The 26,464-nt window shown below is 40.8% G+C and overlaps 1 protein-coding gene across 3 annotated transcripts in view; it reads right to left on the bottom strand.

The window, feature by feature from the left end:
* Positions 1–26,464, bottom strand: part of RARB (retinoic acid receptor beta) — a 1,128,948-nt gene that overhangs the window by 700,698 nt on the left and 401,786 nt on the right. For 2 of the 3 annotated variants that reach the window (XM_044066878.1, XM_044066881.1), the window contains exon 2: positions 17,573–17,721. In XM_044066878.1, the coding sequence (XP_043922813.1) occupies positions 17,573–17,721 (149 nt within the window). The remainder of the gene's footprint in view (positions 1–17,572; positions 17,722–26,464) is intronic. The other variant, XM_044066879.1, reaches the window with a different exon arrangement.

Genomic DNA, 26,464 nt, shown 5'->3' on the forward strand with positions numbered 1-26,464 from the left:
GCCAAATGCCTCCAGAAAAACTGACTCCTCTGGAGAGAGATTTTTGATAGTCCAGCCCCTGTGCTGGTGAAGCAGCTCTAATAAATCACCAAAAGAGGAGTCATCATGTTGGGACTTGGGAGAACCCTAGCCTTCTTCAAAGTAAATATGTTTGGTGAGAGATTCCTCTGGGGAATCCAAGTGCTTCCTCTTGCATGTTATTTTCCCCAAAACCTCCCACTCTGAAGAAGCTGGAGATAAGGGGGAAGAGTGGGGCAACTCCACCAGTTGGGCAACCTGGAGGGCTAGTTGATGCAGGCTGTCCCAGAGCAGCCTGATGACTGGTCAGAGGAACAGATGAAAACTGAGAAGGAGTACCGGCTGAAAATATCCAAACTTTCTCTCTAGAAGAGAACATCCTCTCCACAATGTCAAAAGCCAAGGCTGAAGCGGGCATCTCAGATCCAGGGTCCTGGAACCTGATGGTACTGAAGATAACGCCAAACCCAAAGGGGCAGCACCTTACACTGATGTTGAGATTCGAGCCAAGCTATCTAAATCTGATGGTCTGAGCGACAGTGATGATCCCAAAGTAGGAACCATTGATCCAGATCCAGAAACTCCTGCTTTGACAGCATGGCTCCAAAGTGCTGATGGCCCTGAACAAGTGACAAGTCTGGGTTAAGGCAACCAAGGAACAGGATGGATCTGAAGACCACCAGCCAGCAGGACTGATCCATAGGGTTGAAACTTAACTGTCCCTGTAGACCTTAGATCTGAAGGGGAGGAGGCAGGAAATCCGAAAGATGGAGCTGAGGGTCCTGGAGTCTGAGTCAGACCCAATGGGGATAAGCCCTAATTTAATCTGTGCCTGCAAAAAGGACCACACCAGCTGTTCCATATCAGACTGTTTGATGCTGCTCACAGACTTCGGTGGCCAGACAGATGAGGCCACCGAGGACAGCATTGAGGGTCGACGGGATGAGAACCCCACATGCTGGATCTTAGCCGGGGAAGCTTTGAACCAGGGTGGAGATGGGGAGGACTCTGGCAAATGCGGAGGAGTGTGAGGAGAAAAGGGGACGCTAACTATTCTTTGTGGAATAAACTTTTTTATTTCCTCTTTTGCCAGTTCTGCATCCAAAAAATTACTCTGATCCCCCAGGAAAAATAATTTCAGGAAAATTGGATACAGCAACTTGATTTTTCCACCTGCTATTTGACTTGAATTTCATACTTGCCACTCGACATCTCCTGATTGCTAGGATAAACCAGCTTCCCTTCTGTTGTACGATACAGTACAGAGTTGATTATCTGAACATCGATTATCTGAAACTTCAGTTATCCAAACTCAGCCTTCCAAAGTTTTTGGGTAGGAAAAATCATAAAATCTGTATATGTAAACATTATACACATTAGCTTTTGCTTGTTTTTTGAGCTTGCAGCCCGCTTGTGTGTGAAAAATATTCTTTATTGTCCACTGGACTTGCTGAATGGTTGAAAAGTGCATTCCCTGACTGCAGAAAAAAACAAGATTTTTGAAGTTTTTATCCAGTTCAATGTATGTTTGATTATCCGAACTACCCTAGGTCCCAATTAGTTCTGATAATTTACTCTCTATTGTAATCATTTATCACAAACACTCCTGTCTTCAATGTTAATACTTTTCCCTTTAGACACAATTTTGTTAGCAGCAACTTTCTGCTTGTATGATTGCATTTTTAATAATATAGGTCTTGGCTGCTTTTTCATGGCCAGATTTGCAGCATATACATGCTGTGCCATCTCAGTTAACAAATTCTGCTTTGTAAAACCAGTTCAGTTGCTTTTTGTTATTTAATAAAATTAATATAATGTGTTGCTTCCAGTTTGTCAGGTAGAGTAGAAGATCACAGTTTTTCTTTTTGTTCTGTCCTCTCACTTTACTATTTTTTGAAATGGCTCTTCTTGAGAAGCCTCATGCTCAGCCAGCTTTTTTTTCATTTTAGACCCAGATTTTTGCAGTTTTATCAGTTCAACTGAATAGCTAGTTAAAGCTTCTTCTAGTTTTTCCTGTCTTTAGTTATTTGGCATTGTATATGCTGTGACACCCCACCATTGGCCCAGTAATCAAGGAGCCTCAATCCTCACCAGTGACAACAGTGGGGGATGTACACACTGGGAGGATGACAAGTACACACACAGCAAAGTGCAATTTCCCCTTAAGAGCACACAGAGACAACAGTCAGTCTGGGGCTGGTTTCTCCTTCTTCCTCCAGAACCACAATAAGACTCCCCAGTGGTACAGCTATAGAGTTGAGATCTCAGATAAGTGACCAAGACAAGACCTCCAGCACCCTCTCTGACCAACCAGTGCTTCGTTTCCCTGCCCAAGTAGCTGACACACACACTCTTTGAGATTTGATTTATACACAAACACAAACACACACACCTGGGAAAGTCTGCCACAGGTTTACTAGCTATGCCCCCTTTTGCCCAGACTATAAGGTAGTTATCACTGCCACCAGCCACTCCTTATAAGCTACTTTAAGGCCCTTAACAAAGGGTGTCCAATCTTACTGTGTAATGTTACTATTAATCTAAATGGTTTAACCAAGAGCAAGGCTATTAGGAGTGGCCCACACAGTATCACCAAATAAATATGCAAATACTCTCAGAGTTTAAATATGCCTCACAAATAGCCACGATGAAAGGTTTAAATGTATTTAATAATAAATAATAAAAAAACAAGAAGATACTCATTAAATAATCACAGTTACATCATAGTTCAAAATCAGAGGAAATATTTAAAACAACATTGTAGGGCAGTCTCAAATAAAGAAAGAAAACATCTAAGCTATACTTCACTATATTCCTAACTGGATCTAAGAGAAATTACTTTACCCTAGTTAACTTAATTACAGAGCCAGACAAGACAGATGTGGTGACTTGGTCTTCCAGCTGATGATGTCAGGTCAAAGACAAAATACAAAATGCCCAGTCCCTCTCTCTCTGACAGTTCTTAAATTAATATTTCAAATATTACTGCTGGGGTAGCTGGCAGCATGGCATCACTTCTTGTCATCTGACTATCAGTTCCAAGGCTCACAACCACTGATTTTAGCATCTATCTGCGAAAAAACATAGACCTTAGATCTTTTGGCAAATGGTGGAAGTCGTAAAATAATTTACATTCCTCCACATTTAAATACAATTCAAACTTCTCCTGTTGCACTGAAACTGAAAGATAACACCTCTTTTATTACGTAGTTATAAAGTAAGTTTTCAGCTATTCTTCTCAAGTTAACTTCTTGTGTTTCAGTCCCCATTGTTAAAATACATATACATCTAAACAGTTAAAATAGTGTAAACACATTTCTGATCAGTATCTTACAAAATATCTCTTCTGCACATGTCGGTACAATATGACATACAGTTCTAATACAGTTGTAACACAAGCAATTCCATCATGCTGATATTCACAAATGAGACACAACCACTTACAAAATTCCAGGTAGCGGGGCTGGCAGTATCTCCTTCTGTCACACTTCTATATAAATCATATTAATATTCAAAAATGACATATAATTATTTACAAAATTCCAGATAGCTAGGCTGACAATATTTCCTTTTGTGACATATGCTTTCAGTGTTTTACTGATTTTATATACCTCTGAGTGCATTTGATGTATTTATTTCCTCCAGAACAAAAGCTAAAACTTGAAATGATTTTTGCTGAAAAGCTGCCAGATTCTTCCCAGTTAGTTTTTGTGTTCTCCTTTTCTGATTGGTTTTCTATTACCTTCTCTAGTTTTCCTCTTTACTGGCATCCAAGTGGTATAGTTAATAGCCAGGAACTGAATTTTACACAAACTGATAGCTTTTACTAGCTTTTTTCTCCACTTCAGTTTTCACAACAGGAGAGGTCTAATTGACCTGCTGTCAGCCATATTGGATGTTTCCATCCTGTTTTGGAATAGTTAAGGCCTTCTATCAATGCACTTCAACACGTTTAAGATAAATGACTCTAAAGGCCACCCGAGTCTTACCTACATATAGATGCACTGGTGACGGCAGTGATACTGCTTAATTTACAAGCTTTCAGGTACATCTCAAATAAGTTACTCAGCTGATTCAGAATTAAATTAAAGTCATGTTTTAACCTGACAAACAAGATGAAATCTATTCATAGCAATTATTCCAGAAGTTGGTGTATGTTTAACTCTAAGTGCTAATACTGAAATTTGCAATGTGCAATGTTATGAATATGATTTATGATGCTACTTGTAAATTTTATATTGGCTGTACATCAAGAAATGTATCTAAATACATATATGAGCAAATGTATGCTGATAGGTCTGAGAATTGTATTCATGTTTTATACAAGCATACAAGCCTAGTTGTACACATGCAGAATATACATTTTGTATATTAAAGAAGACTGATTCTCCATATGCTAAATAAATAATAGATGAACTGATGGACTGGAGAGAACACTTGTGGCTGGATAAACTGGATGCATGTAATAGACCAAAGTTGAATGACATGGAAATATGTAAAAACTATTTAAAAAGGAAGGGGGTGGTTCACTAAAGTGTTATTTTGCATTTGATTGGTTGGTTAATTAATTTCAGGTGTTTAAATAATGATTAGGAAGTTGTAATCACAGTCTGATGAAGTCTCTGAATTTGAGACAAAATTGCTTATGATGCTGTGTTGCTTTGGAATATTTTTTTTATATTTTTGCAGTACTGAGTTGCAGTAGATTTGGTATTTGTTAACTCTTAAGTACTAGGTGAAAGACAATTTTTAAAAGCGAACCACTTTACATTCATTCACTATTAGGGTTCAGTGAGGTTGAAGGCCTCAAGAATTCTTATACATGAAAACGACATCACAAAGTGGTAGCTACTTTGCCACATTGAGCCATATGCATATGCTAAAACTTTTGAGTCTACTTCCAGTATAAAAATAAGTGAATTCTCCTCCCACAAGTAGAGGATATTCCTTGACCACATCCACTGTAAAACTGGAATGGAAAATGTCTGAATCATCTCAATTGTTCATATGCAGAACCTAAATGATTACGCATTAACTTTCATTTTTATTTACAACATTCAGACATCAGCAGTTAATATGAAATCAGTTGTTAGGGTTCAAGTGGCACATACAGTTAAATATCATGATACAGCTTCATAAACTGTTCAAGTATGAATGGTAGGAGTGACATGACATGGTTAAGATTTTAACCTCAATGATACAAGGTAAAGGGTTGGATTCTGACCTCTGGTTATTGGCTAGGTTTGTAACCGCCTGGAGAAGGATAGTCTAGTACTTACCTATGAACCCAAGATATGTAAGTTAGAAAGGACCAGGTCCTAAGCAGTACATCCAGTGTTTCTGTTTTCTTACTCTCTGAGTGCTGTACTAAATGTTGCAGTTTTGCAAACTACAGATAGTATATTAAGGTTAACATGGTGCACGGACATCAGTTTCAGTTATGTAACAGGTCTTAAGTTCTATTGGGCCATCTACTATATTTACTTTATTACGAAAATTATCCTCTCTAGTGATAGGGAGAAGGAAAAACGTGGTACTCAAAATGAACATACAACAAACCACTGCATTTACAGGAATTCCCTTAACCAACACATTTAGTCTACTGGATCACCCTTTGCTTCAAAAAGACAAGTTATGAGAGGTACTCACCATAATGATGGATCTTTTCAAGGATGCCTTGCAGCAAGTCCATGTAATAAGATTAGATTTTTAGCAATCTTGAGAGATACGCTCACTACCAGCATGATCATCAAAAACCAAAACATTCCACAGCTGCTGGAGCAGACCTTATTTATCTAAGGGAAATGTGCTCCTAAATACGTGCTAGTAATATCACAATGCCAAAACACATGAAAGGCAGAAATGATAACTAGGTGGGGAATGCAGTGGATCTGCTGCAAGAAATTATCCTGCAGATCCAGCCTTATGATGAGTACCTTGCATACCTTTTCAATCTTACCTCAGGGTGCCAATTATTGCAAATACTTATAACAAGACACAGTCCCAAGTGTTACAAGAAGAGAAATGCAGGAGGAAGAAAAAACACACAGGAAGGAGACAGATGTTTCTACATCTATTTCAACATATGCTAGCTTAAGGTGCTGAATGCCTCCAGTGATCTGTGCCCTCACTGGCATCCTAGCAATGAGGGTGTATTTGTACAGCTCTAAGTCCACCGCTGTTGGCTGATGAGAGCACTTACAACATTACTGGGGGTGTGTGTTTCTATGCCCCCCTCCCTCATGTGCACATGCTCCCACACACCGGTCATATGAAGGCTACCACCACCATCTTGACACTGCCAAGGCAGTGCTCTCTTGTCCTATAGCCCTGATGGCTTGGCTATGCATGGCCACCATCTCCCACCCACCAGGACAGGCAGCCTGACATAAGCTTCTCACCTCCCCCCCCATACCATGCCAGGCCCTTACAGCACCCAAGCCCTATTCTAACATGAGGCACCTGGGTTGCAGTCAGGGCTTTTTCCTTCTATGCGACAAAGTCATGTCTTGGTTTACGCTTAGGAACTCTATAGAACCACAAAGGGTGCAAATGCATGTTAGAATTCTATCTTTAGAACATTATAAATTCACCCAGGGGATACCTTTGAGGATGAGAATAGCAGTAAAAATGCAAGGATGCTTGATATTTCCAGGGATTGCAAAAGGTACTTGCTGGGCGTCTGTCAACTGTGGAAGAGAGTCAACAATGACTGACTATCTAATTTCTGTTTCTACAGTGATTTAACACACTTCTTATGAAGTCTGTTTAAACACTGGACTTTCCCAGATTGCTGTGCTGAAGTGATGTAGACTACCTTTTTGTCACATTTTAGGTATCTTGCCAAAGGAAGAAGGGCCTGCCCCCATTGTTATATCACCATGTGGCAGTGAAGTCAGAATTCTAGCATGACATGACTTAGAAAATTCTCAGAGAAATAAAAAATAAAAATGATAGTTTCAGATCTACTAGGAGGAGAAGGGCTTTGTTTGACAATAAATTTGGACAAGTGGTCTAAGAATGAGGAGGTATGCTCCACATGCTCCTTGGAAAGCATTATTTTTAATAAGAAGGGGGTGGGTCAGAAGAAAAGAAAGCAGAAATCAGTGAAGTATAAAAGGCTTGAAGATAGACTACACTAGCAAAGAGCCTTCTTTCCACAGGATTCAATAAGCCATCTTCTGGTAGTCATGTACAAATAGGTCTAGGACTACTAGAACAGGTGCCTTATATGAAGCCATGTCAAGGGAATGCCATAGTGAAAACATTCACTGTAGTAAAGCTTAAGATCTGTCGAAACTTGTCTGCTGGGAATGAGATAGTACAGTTGTGTACACTTACCATAAATGTAGATGTTCGATTGTATTCACTGTTGCAGTCATTACATTTGGGTAATCTGCTGGCAGGTTGCCCTCAGTCGGCCTGAATTCCAAAGTCTTGGGTCCTGCGTCGGTTGCTGTCTCCTCTTCCATGATGTCAGGTCGTCAGGGGTATAAAACATGCAGCCGACGCCATTTTCTTTAGTTTTTCTTGCCCCCGATGTCAGGTGCCCCCAAAAAGGTAGCAATATATATATATATATATATATATATATATATATATATATATATATATATATATACATATATATATATATATATATATATATATATATATATATATATATATATATATATATATATATATATATATATATACACATGCATCAATATAAACTTTACCTTCATCTACAAGCAAATACACCACATAGGTTGTAGAAGATAGAGAAGGAAGATAAGCTGTAGAATGACAGGGGGATGGCGGGAGGATAACCTGGACTGCAACAGTGAATACACTCGAACATCTACATTTATGGTAAGTGTATACAACTGTACTATGTTCTTCGTGTTTCATTTTTGCAGTCATTACATTTGGGTAGAATCCCAGAGCTATGGTTGGGAGGCTGGAGCTAAACAGCATTAGGTGCGGCTATAAGGCCCTGCAGTACTGCAGTGGCAAAGCCTGACCTGGACTTAGAGTAGAGAGGCAAATGGTAATGCTTTGTAAAGGTGTGAACAGAACTCCAAGTAGCAGCCTCTAGAATATCTTTGGTTGGTACTCCTCTGAGAAAGGCTGCTGAAGTAGCTGCAGCTCTGGTGGAATAAGACCTAATGCCCTTGGGCACAGGTTTACCATGGTGTAAGTAGCAGAAACGGATGCAGTGGCTTATCCACTTTGAAATTGTCTGCTTTGAGATAGCCTTTCCTTCTGATCCTGCAGCATATGACACTAGTAATTGCTCAGTTTTTCTTAGAGCTTTAGTCCTGCTCAAGTAGAATCTTAGCTGCCTGTGTACATCAAAAGAATGCAGAATTCAATCCCCTTTGTTCTGCAGATTTGGATAAAAAGTTGGCAGATGAATTGTTTGGTTAAGAGCCACACTGGAAACCACCTTAGGCATAAAAGTAGGATTTGTCCTCAGAGACACCCTGTCTGGGTAAAATATGATAAAAGGCTCTACAGCCATGAGGGCCTGTAGCTCTGAAACTCTTCTTGCTGAAGTAATTGTTAGTAGCAGAGCTGTCTTCCATGATAAGAACTTTATATCAGCGGTAGCGGCTGGTTCAAATGGAGGCAGGGTGAGCTTTTCCAACACATAATTGAGGTCCCATGCAGGTAATGGTGATCTTCTAGGAGGCCTTAGGTTTTTGGCTCCTCTAAGATACTGCTTTAGTAAAGGATGAGAAAAGATTGGTGGCTCTGTATTGTAATGAGCCAAAATGGCAGAGGCATGGATTTTGATTGATGAGAAAGATAGGCCTTTGTCAAGCATCTCAGTTAAGTATTGTAATATCTGAGGAATATGTGGTTCTACTGTATCAGTCCCTTGTGCTTGATTCCAAGCACAGAATCTCTTCCATTTGTCAGCATAAGATTTTCTAGTACTAGGCCTTCTGGCTTCCAAAATGACATCCATCACAGCTTTACTGAGAGGTGTCGTTCGTATGATCACATGATTAGCCATGCTGCCAGGTTCAGAGTCTGTAGTTGATTGTGCAGGATCTGATTGTTTTGCTGGGACAGTAGTTGTGGTCTTTGAGGCAAGGTCCAAGCTTGGTATTGAGACAAGTTCCTTAGGATAGGGTACCAGTATTGGCGGGGCCAGTCCGGGGCAATTAATATCATCTTTGGCTTCTCTTGCCTGACTTTTAGGAGGACCTTGGGTAGAAGAGGCAGAGGAGGGAAGGCGTAAACTGACAGGTTTTTCCAACTGAAGGATAGGGCGTCCACTTTCCATGCTTGGCTGTGATAAGTCCTTGTGCAGAATCTTTTCAATTGATAATTTTGAGGAGAGGCAAATAGATCTATGTCTGGGCTTCCCCATTTCTCTGTTATCATGCTGAATACTTGTGGATTTAGTTTCCACTCGTGAGGATCCATAAGGTTTCTGCTTAAATCGTCTGCCAGAGTGTTCTGTTTTCCTGGCAGGAATTGAGCTTGAAGATTTATTTGATAGGGCAAAGCTGTGTTCCACAGTGCCATGGCTAATCTGCAAAGGGGGTATGAGTGTGTGCCCCCTTGCTTGTTTATATACCACATGACTGTGGTGTTGTCTGTCTTTATCAGTAGTTACCCTGGATGAAGTAAGTCCTTGAAAGCTGTTAGGGCACTTTGAACAGCTAGCATCTCTTTCTGGTTGATATGCAGATGCATTTGATTTGGTGCCCATATGCCCTGAATGCATCTTCCTGCCATGTAGGCCCCCCAGGCATAATCTGATGCATCTGTTGTTAAGGTTTGGCTGGCAGGGGGTAGAGTGAAGGGCCATCCCATGTTTTGGTGACAGGCTTTTGCCTACCATAGAAACTCCTGTTGCAGGCAGGGGATGAGAGGAATCATTGTTTCCAGACTGTGTGAATGTTGACTCCATAAACTTTTTAGGTACCATTGCAGTTTCTTCATATGCAGTCTTGCATATGGAATTAGTTGGATGCAGGATGCCATGAAGCCCAGAACCTGCAGAATTTGTCTTGCAGAAGATTGGGTTTTTGTTGCCATCAGTTTGAAGTAGGTAGTCAGTTGCCTTTGCTTATCTGGCGTGAGGTAAGCCATCTGGGCAGTTGTATGCAAGCTTGCACCCAGGAATGTTATCTTTTAAGAGGGTACCAGTTGTGATTTCTTTTCATTTATTGTGTACCCTAGGCATGCTAAAAGCCTTTTCACAAATGCCAGGTGTCGTAGAAGAGTGTCTTTGTTCTCCGCTTGAATGAGGCAGTCTTCCAAGTAAGGATATATTTGAATACTTCTTTGTCTGCAAAATGCAATTACTGCTGCCAGGCACTTTGTAAAGACCCTGGGCACAGTAGATAAGCCAAAGGGCAGTGCAGAGAATTGGTAATGCATTAAGCCAGCCTTGAATCTGAGGTATCTTCTGCATGACTGTCTTATTGGGACATGCAGGTATGCCTCTTTTAAGTCTAAAGTCACCAGCCAAGCATTCTTGCCCAGCATGGGCAGAAGCTGTTGCAAGGTGAGCATTTTGAATTTTGGAATGTCCAGGTATGTGTTCAAAATCGATAAATCCAGTATTGGCCGCCAGGCCTTGTCCTTTCTGGGTACCAAGAACAGTCTTGAGTAAAAACCTTGTCCTTTTTCCTGTTCTGGTACTGTCTGAATGGCTCCCATATCCATAAGGAACGTAACCTGTTTCTGTGCCTCTGTCCATTGTTTTTTTGGCAGGTCTGGCCAACCATTTGTCACTGGCAGAGTGTGGAAATGGAATCTGTATCCCTGTGATACGATGTTCAGTACCCATTTGTCCTGGGTTATTAATTGCCAATTTTGAGCAAAAAGTGCTAAATTTCCCCCTATGGTTGCTGCCAACAGATAAGTGCTTGGTGTAGGCAGAGGGAAGTCATTGGGATTGCTTTCTGTAGGTTTGCACTTTTTCTCCCCCAGATTTAGAGGTGGATGCACCCCATTGTTTTGACCTGTATGAGTCTTGAGCTTGGTACCTGGAACCCTTAGGGCATCTGGATTTGCCCCTTTGAGCTCTGTCTGACACAGGAAAGGACCAGTTTTTTGTAGGCCAGTGCCTGCTGAATCTAGGTGGCTGCACTTGCAAGAAATCTTTAACAGTTTGCATAGACTTAGCTTTGTCTTCCATTTTCTTTAAAACCTCTTCTGCCTTTATACCAAACAGAGAATCATGCTGTAAAGGTGCATCTAGCAATTTAGCTTTAACATGATCAGGCAAATTTTGTTCCTTTAACCAGGCATGCCTCCTAATCACAGTTCCTGTAAGTGTGGCCCTGCAGGAGGCCTCTAAAGAATCAAAACCACATTGCAAAGTATGCTTTCCAACTTGTTCAGCTGCATGCAATAATTCCTGCAATTCCTTATTTTCTGCACATTTTGAAATCAACATCATTTTCTGTTTCAGCAATCCCATAACATGTTGTTGGTACTTAAGCATATGAAATTGACAGTTTAAGGCCCTAATTGCCAAGGTTGCAGATGTATAAACCTTTTTTCCCCATCTGTCCAGTGCCCTTGAATCTCTGTCGGAGGGGGTAGGGTTTTTTGCTGTTGAGGCCTTAACTCCCTTTGGACCCTGTGAAATAGTTTCAGGATCAGCAGCAGGGTTTCTAAATAAAAATTTATGAGAGTCAGGGACCCTGTAATACCTGTCAGGCTTACTGGGAGCCAGAGGTAAAGAGTCAGGGGTCAGGCTTGACTCCGAAAAAACATCATCCACAATGTCTAACACAGGGGGAATGGCTAAAGACTTGTGCTGAGGGAGAAGGAGGAAATCCCTGAGCCTCTTTTTTGATTCTGAGACGTCTTGACTCTCCCAGTGAAAATGCTCTCTCAAAGTATGCAAGGTTTCTCCAAATGAATAATCCTCAGGAGGAGATGCAGATGGAATAGACTCCTCAGCATCAGAATCCTCATAGGGAGGTAAAGATAATTCCTGATCAGAAGAGGAATCAGAAGAAATAGAAACCTGATCTGAAGATTCATAGTCAGTGTCTTGCCTAGGCCTCTGGAGGGGGATGAGTACCCCTAATCAAGGTAATAAGGTCTTCAGCCATTTTGATAATCTGCTTTTTAGGCATTGAGGCCTGTACATGTGGCTCAGGCATCATTTTTTTTAGTTTTTGAAGGTGTCTTTGCCTTTGGTTTTGCAGCTTTCATCGGTTTAATATAAAAATGTTGAGGTCTGAATACACCCTCAGAAGCCGGTGCCTGCTCAGCGGTTCTGGACCCATCTGAGGGGGATACATCCGTCGGTCCAATACCCTGAGTATCTTGCGGCATGCCGGACTCCACATGAGTGTCGGTAGAGGCCTGTGACTCGAAGGTAGCGGGTATCAGGGGCTGCGAAAGCGCCTCACTGAATACCGGCGAACTGGTGACTGGCTTAGGAGAAGCTTCGTCGTCGGTTTTGGATCTCGACTGCCTTTCTGTCCTTTTCTTTGCATTTTTTATGTACTGTGGTAGTTGGATTGCTATCCGACGACATCTCTGGGTAGTTAAATCTGTTTCCAAAATACTTAGATGCAAAAATATACCGATGCTTAATAGTGCGTTGGTTAAATCTAGTACAAAACTGACAGCCATGCAGGTTGTGATCAGGGACTAGGCAAGGAATACAGTATAAATGGAAATCCTTATGAGGTATTTGCTTCCCACAAGTAATACAATTATTAACTTTTTCTGACATCGGTAAAAAGTAAGAAAAAAGTTTCCCCAACGAGGTACTTAGCTTTATTGAAGACTTTGGTTCTGAAACTCAAACGTGAATATTTCAGTAGTCGGCCAACTGGCACTTGCGAAATGCTTCTGCTTCGGTCACTGCACGGCATGAAAGACTAAAGAAAATGGCGTTGGCTGCATGTTTTATACCCCTGACGACCTGACGTCATGGAAGAGGAGACAGCAACTGACGCAGGACCCAAGACTTTAGAATTCAGGCCGACTGAGGGCAACCTGCCAGCAGATTACCCAAATGTAATGACTGCAACAGTGAAACACGAAGAACATCAGGGAATGGCTACCACCTAACACTTACCTTTGCTCCTGTCTCTGCAGCCTTAACCACAATCTGAGTTTTACACTAGGAACTGAAAATACTGGTGGTACTGACAGGACTGATCACTGGCCAAGGAACAGGAGGTGGCTGTTTTTTCTCCATTCCTGGTACCCCTCTGCATGCAGCGTGCAGTAACGAGGTGCTACACAGGAATTTTTGTTCTTATATATGCTCTAGTTATGGCACTGTCATGATCACACTGTCAGAACCAAGCAGCTACTGCCCTATCCTCCAGTACGGAGTGGTCAGTACATGAATTGGAAGGCTGATAATGCTGCTGTCTTGGGAACTCATATATTTGGATAGCACTAAAGAGCTGCAATTCCTTATTTTCTGCACATTCCAACATCATTTTCTGTTTCAGCAATCCCATAACATGTTGTTGGTACTTTATATATAAATTGACAGTTTAAGTTTTTTCCCATCTGTCCAGCTCCCTTTCTCTGCTGGGAGGGGGGGGTAGTTTTTTTTGCTGTGAGGCCTTAACTCCCTTTGACTGTGTGAAAATAGTTTCATCAGCAAGGCAGTCTAAATAAAAAAATATAAAGTCAGGAGACCCTAATAATACCTGTCAAAGGCTTACTGGGAGCCAGAGGTGAATAATCCTCAGGAGGAGATGCAGATGGAATAGACTCCTCAGCATCAGAATCCTCATAGGGAGGTAAGAATAATCTGATCAGAAGAGAAGAATCAGAAGAAATAGAAACTTGATCTGGTCTGAATACACCCTCAGAAGCCGGAGCCTGCTCAGCGGTTCTGGACCCATCCGAGGGGGGTACATCCGTCGGTCCAATACCCTGAGTATCTTGTGGCATGCCGGACTCCACATGAGTGTCGGTAGAGGCCTGTGACTCGAAGGTAGCGGGTATCAGAGGCTGCGAAAGCGCCTCACTGAATACCGGCGAACCAGTGACTGGCTTAGGAGAAGCTTCGTCGTCGGTTTTGGATCTCGACTGCCTTTCTGTCCTTTTCTTTGCATTTTTTATGTTCTGTGGTAGTCGGATTGCTATCCGATGACATCTCTGGGTAGTTAAATCTGTTTCCAAAATACTTAGATGCAAAAATATACAGACGCTTAATAGTGCGTTGGTTAAATCTAGTACAAAACCGACAGCCATGCAGGTTGTGATCAGGACCTAGGCAAGGACTACAGTATAAATGGAAATCCTTATGAGGTATTTGCTTCCCACAAGTAATACAATTATTAACTTTTTCTGACATCGGTAAAAAGTAAGAAAAAAGTTTCCCCAATGAGGTACTTAGATTTATTGAAGACTTTGGTTCTGAAACTCAAACGCGAATATTTCAGTAGTCGGCCGACCGGCACTTGCAAAATGGCGTTGGCTGCATGTTTTATACCCCTGACGACCTGACGCCATGGAATAGGAGACAGCAACCGATGCAGGACCCAAGACTTTAGAATTCAGGCCGACTGAGGGCAACCTGCCAGCAGATTACCCAAATGTAATGACTGCAACAGTGAAACACGAAGAACATCGGGGAATGTCTACCACCTAACACTTACCTTAGCTCCTGTCTCTGCAGCCTTAACCACAATCTCAGTTTTACACTAGGAACTGAAAATACTGGTGGTACTGACGGGACTGATCACTGGCCAAGGAACAGGAGGTGGCTGTTTTATCTCCATTCCTGGTACCCCTCTGCATGCAGTGTGCAGTAACGAGGTGCTACACAGGAATGTTTGTTCTTATATATGCTCTAGTTATGGCACTGTCATGATCACACTGTCAGAACCAAGCAGCTACTGCCCTATCCTCCAGTACGGAGTGGTCAGTACATGAATACCGAAGAAAGACACATCCCTCTCTTTTGAGGAAGAGGAATATCATCTTCCCTACTTTTTTCTTTTATACCCAGGGTTTTTTTCACAAAATGGAGAATGACCTGCAATGGAAGGCTGATAATGCTGCTGTCTTGGGAACTCATATATTTGGATAGCACTAAAGAGCTTGTCAGTGCCTTCCATTAAGACTCCAGAATGAAGGTATAATCCAGACAGATGAGTCAGGGGGTTCCATCAACTCCTGCTCGTACATCATAGCAATATTTAGTTTATCTGTCTGCATCAGTCAGAGGGGCTCTTCAAACAATGGGTCACACAGGGCAGACTTCAAGGATGCAGAAGAATTATCCACAAAATTCTCTAATTAAAGCTTAAAGAAATATGTTATAGGGCATACACCATGCAAAGAAAGTAGACTTTGCACTCTTGAGGAAGAAGAAGGTTTGTTCTTTCTTCTTTCCCTCAGAAGAGGACTTCACAGACTTGAGGAATCCCTTCCCTTATTTTTCACTGTGTCTTGTGAGAAGGGAAGAAAGAGAAAGAGGAAGAATAGGAAGGAAGACAGAATGAGCCAGTATTGCCTTTTTCTTCTAACCTCCTGTTGCTGTGAAGCTGGTTGTGATAGGATGGATACTTTTTCAGTGCTGGTGGCATTAGCACTGTTGTCTCACCTACCGCTAGAACTATTACGTCACATCATATCTGAAGAAATAGATGGGCTATGGACATTCAGGCCTACAGGACCTCTCTCACTCACTCTCTCTCTCTCTCTCTCGAGAGAGAGAGAGAGAGAGACAGAAGCACAGTGGCTTAGTGGTTAAGATCACTACTTCACAGATCAAGGGTCCAAAGTTCAATCCTAATCTCTAGGGACTGCCTTTGTGGAGATTTCATGATCTCTATATTTCTGCCACGTTTTTCTCCATTCACTATGTTTTTTCCCCCACTAGCTAAAACATGCATCTTGATTGGCTGCTCTAATATGTCCACATTTATTGCTTCTATTCTTACCCCTTTAGCTCAGATCATGGCTGAAAAGGGTCCTAGATGACCAATTGACTTCCCTGAATAACAAATGAATAAATTAAATTAAAAAGTGGGGACTACAGACATCATTAACAGTATAAACAGTCGGCCTCCAAAAACACTTACTGATTTTGTCTCTTCATTCTCTGATGCGGAGGTTCTTGGAAGGTATAAAAGGAACATCTGAATGCTGAGAACTATCAGTGATCTCTTTGGTGTTGAGCTGACAATACGCCATGAATCATGTAGCCAGGTTTGATGACAATAGTGGCATCTACAACATTTGCAAAAGGACTGGGATACATTATTTACCTGCCTAGATTAAGACTGAGCCTCCCCAAACTTCAGAGATTGTTCAGTTACAGTAAAATCTCACTAAACTGGCACCCATGGGGATTGGTAGATGCTGGTTAAGTGTATGTTCTGGTTGCATGAGATATACTTTGCAATTAATTTTTATTGGGTTGTATACCAGTATACGAGCCAATCAAAAATGGCAAAATGGAGCCTCTTTTGTTCAATGCGGAACAGCGGGCTGTTCTGCATTTAATAGAAGAGCCCTTTGGGATTTTTGACTGGCTCGTATGCCGGCATGCGAGAAAATCAAAAATCGTGAAGTGGAGCTACTTCTATTCAATGCAGAACTGTTCCGCATTGAGAAGTGTCTCCGCTTTGCAATTTTTGATTGGCTCGTATGCCGGCATACGAGCCAATCAAATGCTGGTTGCTTGAGAGTGCCGGTTACTTAAGTCTCGATTAACGGGGAGTTTACTGTATTTCAAAAGGCAACACTTAGGCAATGGCGCTCTCAACAGTGGCATGGTTCTAGATAAATGGAGTATCACTGCCCAGAGTCTAAACTTCCTGTCATGAGAATGACCTCAGCAAGTTTGAGCATTTTAAGGTTTATTTTTGACTTTGTAGAGGATGATGTGATGTTCGCTATTACTGTCCATACTTTCAGACAAAGATGTGTTACTATGGTGTTTTTCCTGTTCTTCCTCCTCTTCATGGGTGCTGATGATTAATTTGCCATTGTCAACATTACATGAATATATTCACCTTTTGTTTTCCTAATTTTGCTCTACTTACTAGTTTATGTCCCACAGCAGGATCTGATGACCACAGCTGCACTAACCTCTGATTTACTGAGGAAATCTGGGCAAATCAGTCATCAATAACAATGAAAGAAATGAAAAGCTAAATGGAAACAGGTACTTCAGACCACTACAATTATCTAGATACAGTAAATATTAGAGGCGCTGTTCTGCAGGAAGAAAGAACTTGAGAGTGCAATGGAACTGATCCTTTTTATACTCTAACATCACGGTACCAGAGGGCAGGGTCTATTATGATTGCTAACAATTTGATACAGGACGCAAATGCCATAGATGCCATCTCCTGCAACAGGCATAGCAAAGAAAAATATACTGCTTATCTCTACAAAAGTTTAAAAAGGCATGCTTTGCTACTGTGTTACTTTAATTTGGATTTTAAAAAACTGTATGCACTAAATGTGTGGTGGTATGACTGAATAAGAATTATTACATTTTAAAGAAAAACCATCACATTTTCATTTGTGTCCAAGATCCATCATTTGAGATCTGCCCATCTACTATTACAATCAAGAACGTTTTCTTTGTCCTTACCTTACACCCCTCACAAGCGCTGACTCCATAGTGATACCCAGATGACTTGTCTTGACAAACAAAGCAGGGCTTGTAAACACGTGGCGGAGGTGGGGGAGACGGAGGACTTGGGACAAGTTCTTCAGAACTAGTGCTCTGTGTTTCAACTGCTAGAAAAAGAAACGTGACTACATCAGCATGTCTGCAATTTGAGATGTGTTCTACTGCAATGCATAAGACTTGTGCTAACATGCTTTTCTGAAGGACTTAACAGCTATAATTCTGAGTGAACCAATGGCACTACTTTGACCTTGAAGTTCATAAACACTTCTTAAACAAGAGGTCGAAGGTAGACTTAAACACTAATATAACATTTATATTTTGTATAATCAAGTTAGACTACCTGCTTTATTGCAATCACGTTATTTCCATGATACACACTTCCATGGAGGGACCTGTGTAAATGCTACCACTGCAACCAAGTGCACAGAATGAAATACAAGACAGAGGAAGTTTAGCAACTTCAAAATAATACAAGTAAGAAAAAAGATGGTCCAGATTCAATAAAGCCTATACTAAGAAGCCTTCTGGTCACACAGAAAGACACACTAAGTGTACATGTATGTACCTATGAACCTATGTACTCCACACTTTGTGTAACCTTTATGAATCTCTGTCAATACTTAAAGCTGCAAGAATATCAGTAGGAAAAGTAAAATTAAGAGGGAAGCTTATACCTGCAAACAGAAAGCACACAGTGGGTGTCAGTACCAGTGTTTTTCAGTATATTATCAGCAATCAATACTAGCATGCTTTGGGCAGTATTCACCAGTGAGGACATAAGTACAAGTGGGTACATAATGCAAATATGCCCTTTACTACCATGGACTATTACTATTCTATTTCAGTTGTTTTTTTGAAATACAGATATATTTATCCTTATATTTACTGTGGCTGTTTAATGGAGGAAGACATTATTTTAAAAAATCTTGTTTATGCTTGTTTAATTTTTGTTAGATGTTACTTCTCCCCAAGACACACACACACACACACACACACACACACACACACACACACACACACACACACACACACACACACACACACACACACACACACACATATTACATGCACTCACAGGCACATTATTCTTAACAGAAGTGGTAAGACCACGGATCAGGCTGAAGAATTAAAAGCCAGCTCCAGTAGCAGAGAAAGATGAATCCCTTACTAAAGCTCAGGTGACGTGACACAAGTTTCATTAGCAGCTTAGGTGCTTGACACAATTAGCAAGGAAGAATAGGTGTGCTTAATCTGAGGGATGTGGGTCTTGGCTGACAAGATGGATGGTAGCTCATGAAAAGCCTTGTGTTGGCAGCACAAAAACCACAGACTGTCCCGGGAATGATGGCTCATGATAGCACCCAGCATGTGTGAAAGACTATGCATGCAGCTATATAGGTGGGTCCAGCAGTGATGTAACCCACTGTCAGTATGTGTGAAGGAGTGTGCATGCAGCTTTATAGGTGGGTCCTGCAGTGATATAAACCACTGTCAGCATTTGTGAAGGAATGTGCATGCAGCTACATAGGTGGGTCCTGCAGTGATGTAACCCACTGTGCAGGTGTGAAGGAGTGTGCATGCAGCTATATATGTGGGTCCTACAGTGATGTAACCCACTGTCAGTGTGTGTGTGAAGGAGTGTGCATGCAGCTATACGGATGGGTCCTGCAGTGATGTGGGTACTCAAGTCACCACCCACGGGAAGGATTAGGGATTTTGGTATATTGTGGTAAAAAGCCTGGAACCACCTCCTCAGTACAAGGAGGGAGAATGACTGGCATTATGTGCCTGTTGGTTGGGGGCTAGATAGCTTGGTCCCACTTTAAGCCCCTGGTCTTGCGGAAGGCAAACGCATCCAACTGATGGATGACCTCCATGGCAGGTCTGAGACAGAAAGACAGAGGGGATGACAAAGGGTGCAAATCACATAGTTGTCTGGATGATGACACCCTTTGGACGTCTCTTTCCTGTACTCAGGGCAGTCTCCCTTTGCCAGGGAATGAATGAGCATAATCTGACTGAAGGAAGTGTTGACAGCTGGCAGTTAAGGGGCAAAATACATAGAAAAAATTGTTGAAAAACTTCTCAACAGCAGTTCCTGAATATGTGTCTGGATAAGCAAGTGATATGAATATGTGAATGACTGAGGGTTGAGAGCATTGACACGAACAAGTGTGGAAACTTTTCTTTAAACAAGTCAAAAGGAATAAAGTAATTTCAAATGTTACTCTAACATAGAAACTGATTTTATATTTGGCTTCCTTATTATACTTGAACTTCCTGCTCTATTTTCTTATTCCTCTAACCTTTCTTTAAGGGTTACCACCATTTACAACAGCTGCTGCTTCTTCTTCTTCTTTCGGCTTTTTCATGGTTAGGGGTCGCTACAGTGGATCACCTGTCCGCTCATGATTGGCAGTGGAGTTTTACAGTGTCGAGTTGCCAGCCCGGCACCCAAACTTCCACAGAAGGCACACACACACACACACACACACACACACACACACACACACACACACACACACACACACACACACACACACACACACACACACACTCACACCTAGGGCCAATTTAGAGTGTCTAATCCACCTACAGCATGTCTTTGGGATGTGGGAGGAAACCGGAGCACCCGAAGGAAACCCACCCGACCACACGGAGGACATGCAGACCCAGCACAGAAGGCACCCCAGCCGAGGATCTTTACCAGAGAATCTTATGCTGTGAGGCAACAACGCTAACACTGCATCACCGAGAAACAGAAATGAGCAGAGAGGGAGTCAAGAAAAGTCACTTATTTATTTGTTGTCAGTGTTTTAATTTTCACTTAGTCATCACTGCTGAGTGATGTTGGGAAGGATGTTTAACACAATGCTTGAGGTTCTCCTCCCTCAAGTACCAAAGAGGTACAACTGGCACAATGTATTGTTTGTAATGATAGAAAAATATTTTGTCTATTTTGTCCAGTGGCCAAATCTCATTCCTCAGGTGTTAGAATAAGCTTTATTGTGCCAAGAGTTGGTCACTGATTGGCTTTATGAAGTTATTCATGGTACAATACTGTATTAAAGGCCAGAGTTTTCATACTGATGTTAGGGTGGGAGGCTGGTATAATGGTTAAGGTCTTTACTTTATAGACACAAGGTGCAGGGTTTGATTCTTACATGGGGTAATTTGCTAGGCTTAATAAAATGGCCCACAAGGGCAGTTAGCCTAGTACTGATCTATGAAACACTGGGTGAATCATGGTGCCCTACTGTTTTTTCTTCTTTTTTTGTGAATTTCAACTGATTTTTAGGAACGTTTTAGAAACTATCTCATCTACACTAATTCATCCTGATATACCAAACCCGTAAGGATTTTTATACACAAATTGCCACGTATGTAATTCCATTACATCATCACTTCTTATTTTCCTGGACCTCCTAGTCTGCAGGGCCCATGAAACAACCACAGTATTACTAATTACAACAGCAGAACAGGACACAATAAAGACAACAGTTCAGAACGCCTTTGTTTAAAACAGAACACTCCATAGCAATGTTAAGCAACCACGGCAGCTCAGACAAATTCCCATAGCACTAGATCTGGGTTCAATATCCTCACTTCTGTGGAGGGCACATTAGAGTTAACCGGACTTAGCTGATGAGGTTATTTGACTCAGACTGTGAGCTGCATTGTTTCAGGGCAGAAAGCTCTTTCTTATTCTTCTTGTAGAATGATTCAATAAACACACACCTTCAGTCTGTAGTCAAGCTCTTTATACCGCTAGTACAGAGTCAACAAGATCAGTAAACATCTGGGCCAAATTTGCAGCTAGTTTAAAAGACAGTGACTTGATCACCCTCTTGGTGTCTGGCTTTAATTCACCTTTGACTCCATTTCAGCCCAGTGAAACACATACCATAACAGCCTAAGAATTTTTTTTATTAAGTTATCTACCATTTATTACCCTCATCATTTCTCATTCCTCTCCCCCACTAACAACAAACATTTGCCTGCTTTTATTCCACCTTAAAGAACAGATATGCAAGTCTCAAAAGAAAATAAAGATATCAGCTTTTTAGGAAGTTGACAGTCACTTGTGCCCTACGCCTCTGCTTAACATACAAGGCCATGTCAAACCCAAAGCTGTTGGACATGCGGATCTAAACCTTGTCATCACAATAAACAAAACATGCTGGAGGGATAGGTTCCTGACCCAGAGAATCCCCAGACTCTGGAATAGATTGCCCATACATGTCAAGCAGAGTGCCTCTTTGGACCTCTTCAAGAGGAACCGATGGGAGAAAGGAAATTCACCCCAGGGATCACGTCAGTCGCCCTGCTAGACAGGGGTCCAGGAAAGTAAATAATGTGGGAAGAAATAGCCAGGGAATTGTTATGGCTAGGCTTGTATAGGCCCTAGGGCTGATAGCCTAGTACCAACCTATGAAAATTGTTTTAGCACTCTTTCTGAACTCTAGTAATGAATTGCATAACTCTCTTGTTGGTTGGCTCCTAAAAATTTAGAACACACAAGCACTAGTCCCAAAAATGGCCTGCCTAATGCAACAAATAATGAAGGGAATACGGAAGTATTAGAGAGGGAAGACGCCAGTGAAAAAATGAGACGACCAAATAAGTACAGTGAGAGAAGATTAATTAAGAAACTTTAAACACAGAAAAACTCTAAAGATAAAAATGGCAACTAAAAACAAATATGAGCGATATGCACACCTAAACAGAAGCAAACAAAATTGGTGGTTTGTGATAAGGTTTACTAAAGCAAGAAGTCAGGATTCAGGTTACTTTTGATCACCTCTGTATCATATGCATTTGATGCAAATACCCAAGTGTATCTCTGTACTTACATAATGGACTTTTATTTTTTTTCCATTTTGCAGCCCTCTATCTGATGCATCCTCCTTCGCCTCATGATTTCACCACCTTGACCAGTTGTCTTATGGCTTACCCCCAACACCAGGACTGTCAGCCATACGCCATATGGCCACTCAAAATGAGTTTCCCTCAACAGGGATAAAGAGAAAGACTGGGCCTTTGCAATGCAGTTTCATCCAAGTTGCCCAAAGATGTTGTTTCCCTTTCTGCAATGTTAAGATAGCTGCCAGCATCACTTTTCATTGGTTAGTCATGTTGTCCATCTCCCTGGAAATTTTTCCCTTCTCTTGAGAAGCTGACTGTTGGAAGCTCAGGCCTACTCTGCGTCACCTACTTTCCTGCTTCCAAGGTTGCTAGTTGATCCAAAGTGACCCAAAGCATAGACAGATGCCCTGATCTAATGTCAGTAGGCCAGATCAGGCGCTCTTTTTTTAAACTTTAGCAATTGTAAAATGAATGGCATGTACATATATTCAGTGTTACTGATTTAAATTAAATTATCTGTACAAGAAAGAGGAAGGAACTGCTCCATGACTAAATGGGTGTCAGCATTTCCGTCCAGCCTAGTGCCCATACACTATATATATGTGTGTGTGTGTATATATATATATATATATATATATATATATATATATATATATGTATATATATATATATATATATATATATATATATATATATATATATATATATATATATATATATATATATATACACACACACACACACACACACACACACACACACACACACACACACACACACACACACACACACATATATATATATATATATATATATCTAAGCTCAATGATTGCTGTATGTTTGGAAAAGAAGAAATATCAAAGATATTGCGGTAGTGACTATTACATCCAAAAGCCAAGCCAAGAATCACACGCTGAATATCGATCATTAGTGTGGTGTATTTAAGCGTGGCATCCGAGAGAAAGACATTGTAGTAAATTATGGATAAGCATTAGTGGTCACCTTTCAACTGAACATGTCCAATATCAGATGGAAATTCAGATGGAAGTATATGCGCCTTAGAACAGTTCAGAAATGTAACAGAGTACTATGGGTCTGCTTTTAGAACAGTTCAGAAGTGTAAGGGAGTAGCATGGACCTGCTTTTACAACAGCTCTGGGTCTGCTTTTAGAACAGTTTAGAAATGTAATGAAGTAGTATCGGTCTCTTTTTAGAACAGTTCAGAAATGTAATGGAGTAGTACGTGTTTGCTTTAAGAACAGTTCAGAAATGTAACAGAGTACTATGGATCTGCTTTTAGAACACTTCAGAAATGTAACGGAGTAGTATGGGTCTGCTTTTAGAACAGCTCAGAAATGTAATATAGAGTAGTATAGGTCTGCTTTTAGAACAGTTTAGAAATATAACAGAGTAGTACAGGCCTGGTTTGAGAACAGTTCAGAAATGTAATGGAGTAGTATGGGTCTGCTTTTAGAACAGTTTAGAAATGTAATGGAGTATGGGTCTGCTTTACCCAAATCATTTTATCTGCTTAATCTCTGTTTTGAAAAAAAGTCATGCCGCTTAATCCTCCCTGCTTTTACTCTGTTGTTTTTTTTTTCTGTTAACTCACATTTCCAATATAAAATCTTGGCAAAAGAATGCATGAATTAAACTTAAACAAGGAAATAATACTCTCCAAGGTATGGGTACTGGGGAATAAAAAAACACCAAGGGGCAATAGGAGAGTTTGTTATTTTTGAAAGGAATTGTGACAAGATTGTATAGATCTAAGATAGGCCTTAAGTTCCATGTTTTTTTTCTGTTTTTCTCCAGCTGATCCTCAAGGACAGACTACATGGCTATTTTGCAAGAGATGAGGACTTCTCAGTGGGCAACTGCTTTCTGATTTGAGATTATAAGGAAGCTAAGATTAGACAGAAAGATTTGGAGAACAAAAATCAAAAGTGTTGATCTGAGCTATTTCCTTCAATTATATCTTCAGTGAGATGGACTGGACTTCCTCATCGCCAAACAGAGACAAACTCTTCACGTCACCATTTTCTTCAAGGGGAAACATTTGGGAAAGCAGTCAGAACTGCTGATGGGACCCCTTACACAGAGTTTTTCTGTGACTATGTTTTTTGGAATTGATGCCTCTTTGGGGAATTAATGGTAGTTTGCCAAGAGGAATTGCATAATAACAGGGTAGTCTTTCATTCCAACAATGAAGCAGTGATATAAGTGTTGTTAAAGTAGTCCATGAGGGATGACGTGGTCCAGTTGTTGTTAAGGAAGTTGGCATTACATTGCCTTAACAGTAATGTTCCATTTTCTGTGAAGCATGTTTCTGAGTTTGATTATTGATAGTTTGTCTCATTTTTCAATTTTGCAGGTTTCAGCTTTGGCCCCAAGGGCAGAACAGAGGAGGTCTGGGAGATAGGGAATTTATATCCAGGTGGCTGATGTAGATCAGAGTGTGTGATATGTCTTTAAGAAGCTTTCCAGTCAGTGGGCACGTGCAAATGAGTACTGAACACATGCAAGCAAGAGTGCCATTTTGAGTGATCAGCCAGAGTGAGAGCATGCATGCATGCAGTCAGTCTGTTAGTTAGATAGTTCTTTAAGTTCAATGTTCCTGCCATCCATCTTGATGTGTTTGTATGCAGTAACCTACTTAAACGAACACCCAAGCCTCATCATCTTCTTAGTGTACATAAGAAGAGTGACATGGTGCCGGAATGGGATCGAGAGTCAAAGTCAAGAGGCAACCTGTTAGAATTGTAGGAATATATACGAGTGGATAATCCCAACTGCTCAAATAACTGACAAACAGGTCAGAAACAAATTCTAGGTACTAAAACTCACTTAAATGACTTATTTCACTCCAAATATAAAATGAAGCACTCAGAACACTCAAAACTAATTTCTTATTAAAATATCCAAAACTGCGACATATTGATAAAAATATTCAAAATAATTATGAAAATGTTTGAAACAATATCCAAATCACATAAAATGTACAAAAAGGAAAACGACCATCTTTTTTCACTATGTACTACTTTTTCGCATTAAATAAAGCTTTTCAAAGTATCTGAAGTGTGCAAAGTGTTTGCAAGTGTGTGCAGTATTACATTGCAGTTATTTTGCAAAGTACAGTTATTTCAAAGAATATTTCGCACAGTACATTCTTTCAAAAAGCTTATTATACATTTGAATATTATTACAACTGCCTGGTGTGTGTGTGCATGTTCATACATAATTTCAAGGGCCAAGATTGCATTGCATTTTACTATAATCTGTAGACATGGCAAAAGGATTTTGCAGACCCGCACCACTTGTGTTTGATAACAATATTGCAGAGAATTGGAAAGTGTTGGAGCAGGAATACGATATTTTTATACAGGCTGTTTTAGCTGACAAAGACGCATGTACAAAAGCATTTATTCTGCTTAATTTAGCTGGTTCAGAGGCCACTGAAAGATAGCTTTCATTTGTGTATGCACCTGCTGTGTTTGCAGGGGAGGGGGAAGACCACCATATTGTGGTACCAGTTGAAACGCGGGAAGACCCTGAGTGCTTAAAACATACATTTAGAGAAATGTGTAGCCCCCAAATAAATATTACAAAGCAAAGGCACTTATTTTACACAAGCACAAAAGCCTGCAAAACTTTTGCAGCACATATAACTGACTTGAGAAATAAGGCTAAAACGTGCAGATTTAGTGATTTCAGAGATGAGTTGATAAAAGACAGGCTTGTGTATGGTATTAATAATGATATAGTGAGAAAGATTTTGCTTCAAGACAGTGATATGACACTAAATAACGCCATTGAGATTTGTTAGATATATGAGCTTACAGAAAGGCACACAAGTATGCTTACAAATGAGAAAGCAAGTCTTCCAGTACCTTCCGCAGCTCATGTAGATGATATGCAGCATGAGGTTAAAAGATACAGGTCCAAGGGTGAGGCAACTTAAGTAAAACCCTCTGCTACTTGAGT

The sequence above is a fragment of the Protopterus annectens genome, chromosome 3.part1 (assembly GCF_019279795.1).
Source record: "Protopterus annectens isolate FY-2018-M chromosome 3.part1, PAN1.0, whole genome shotgun sequence".
Classification (NCBI taxonomy): Eukaryota; Metazoa; Chordata; order Ceratodontiformes; family Protopteridae; genus Protopterus; species Protopterus annectens.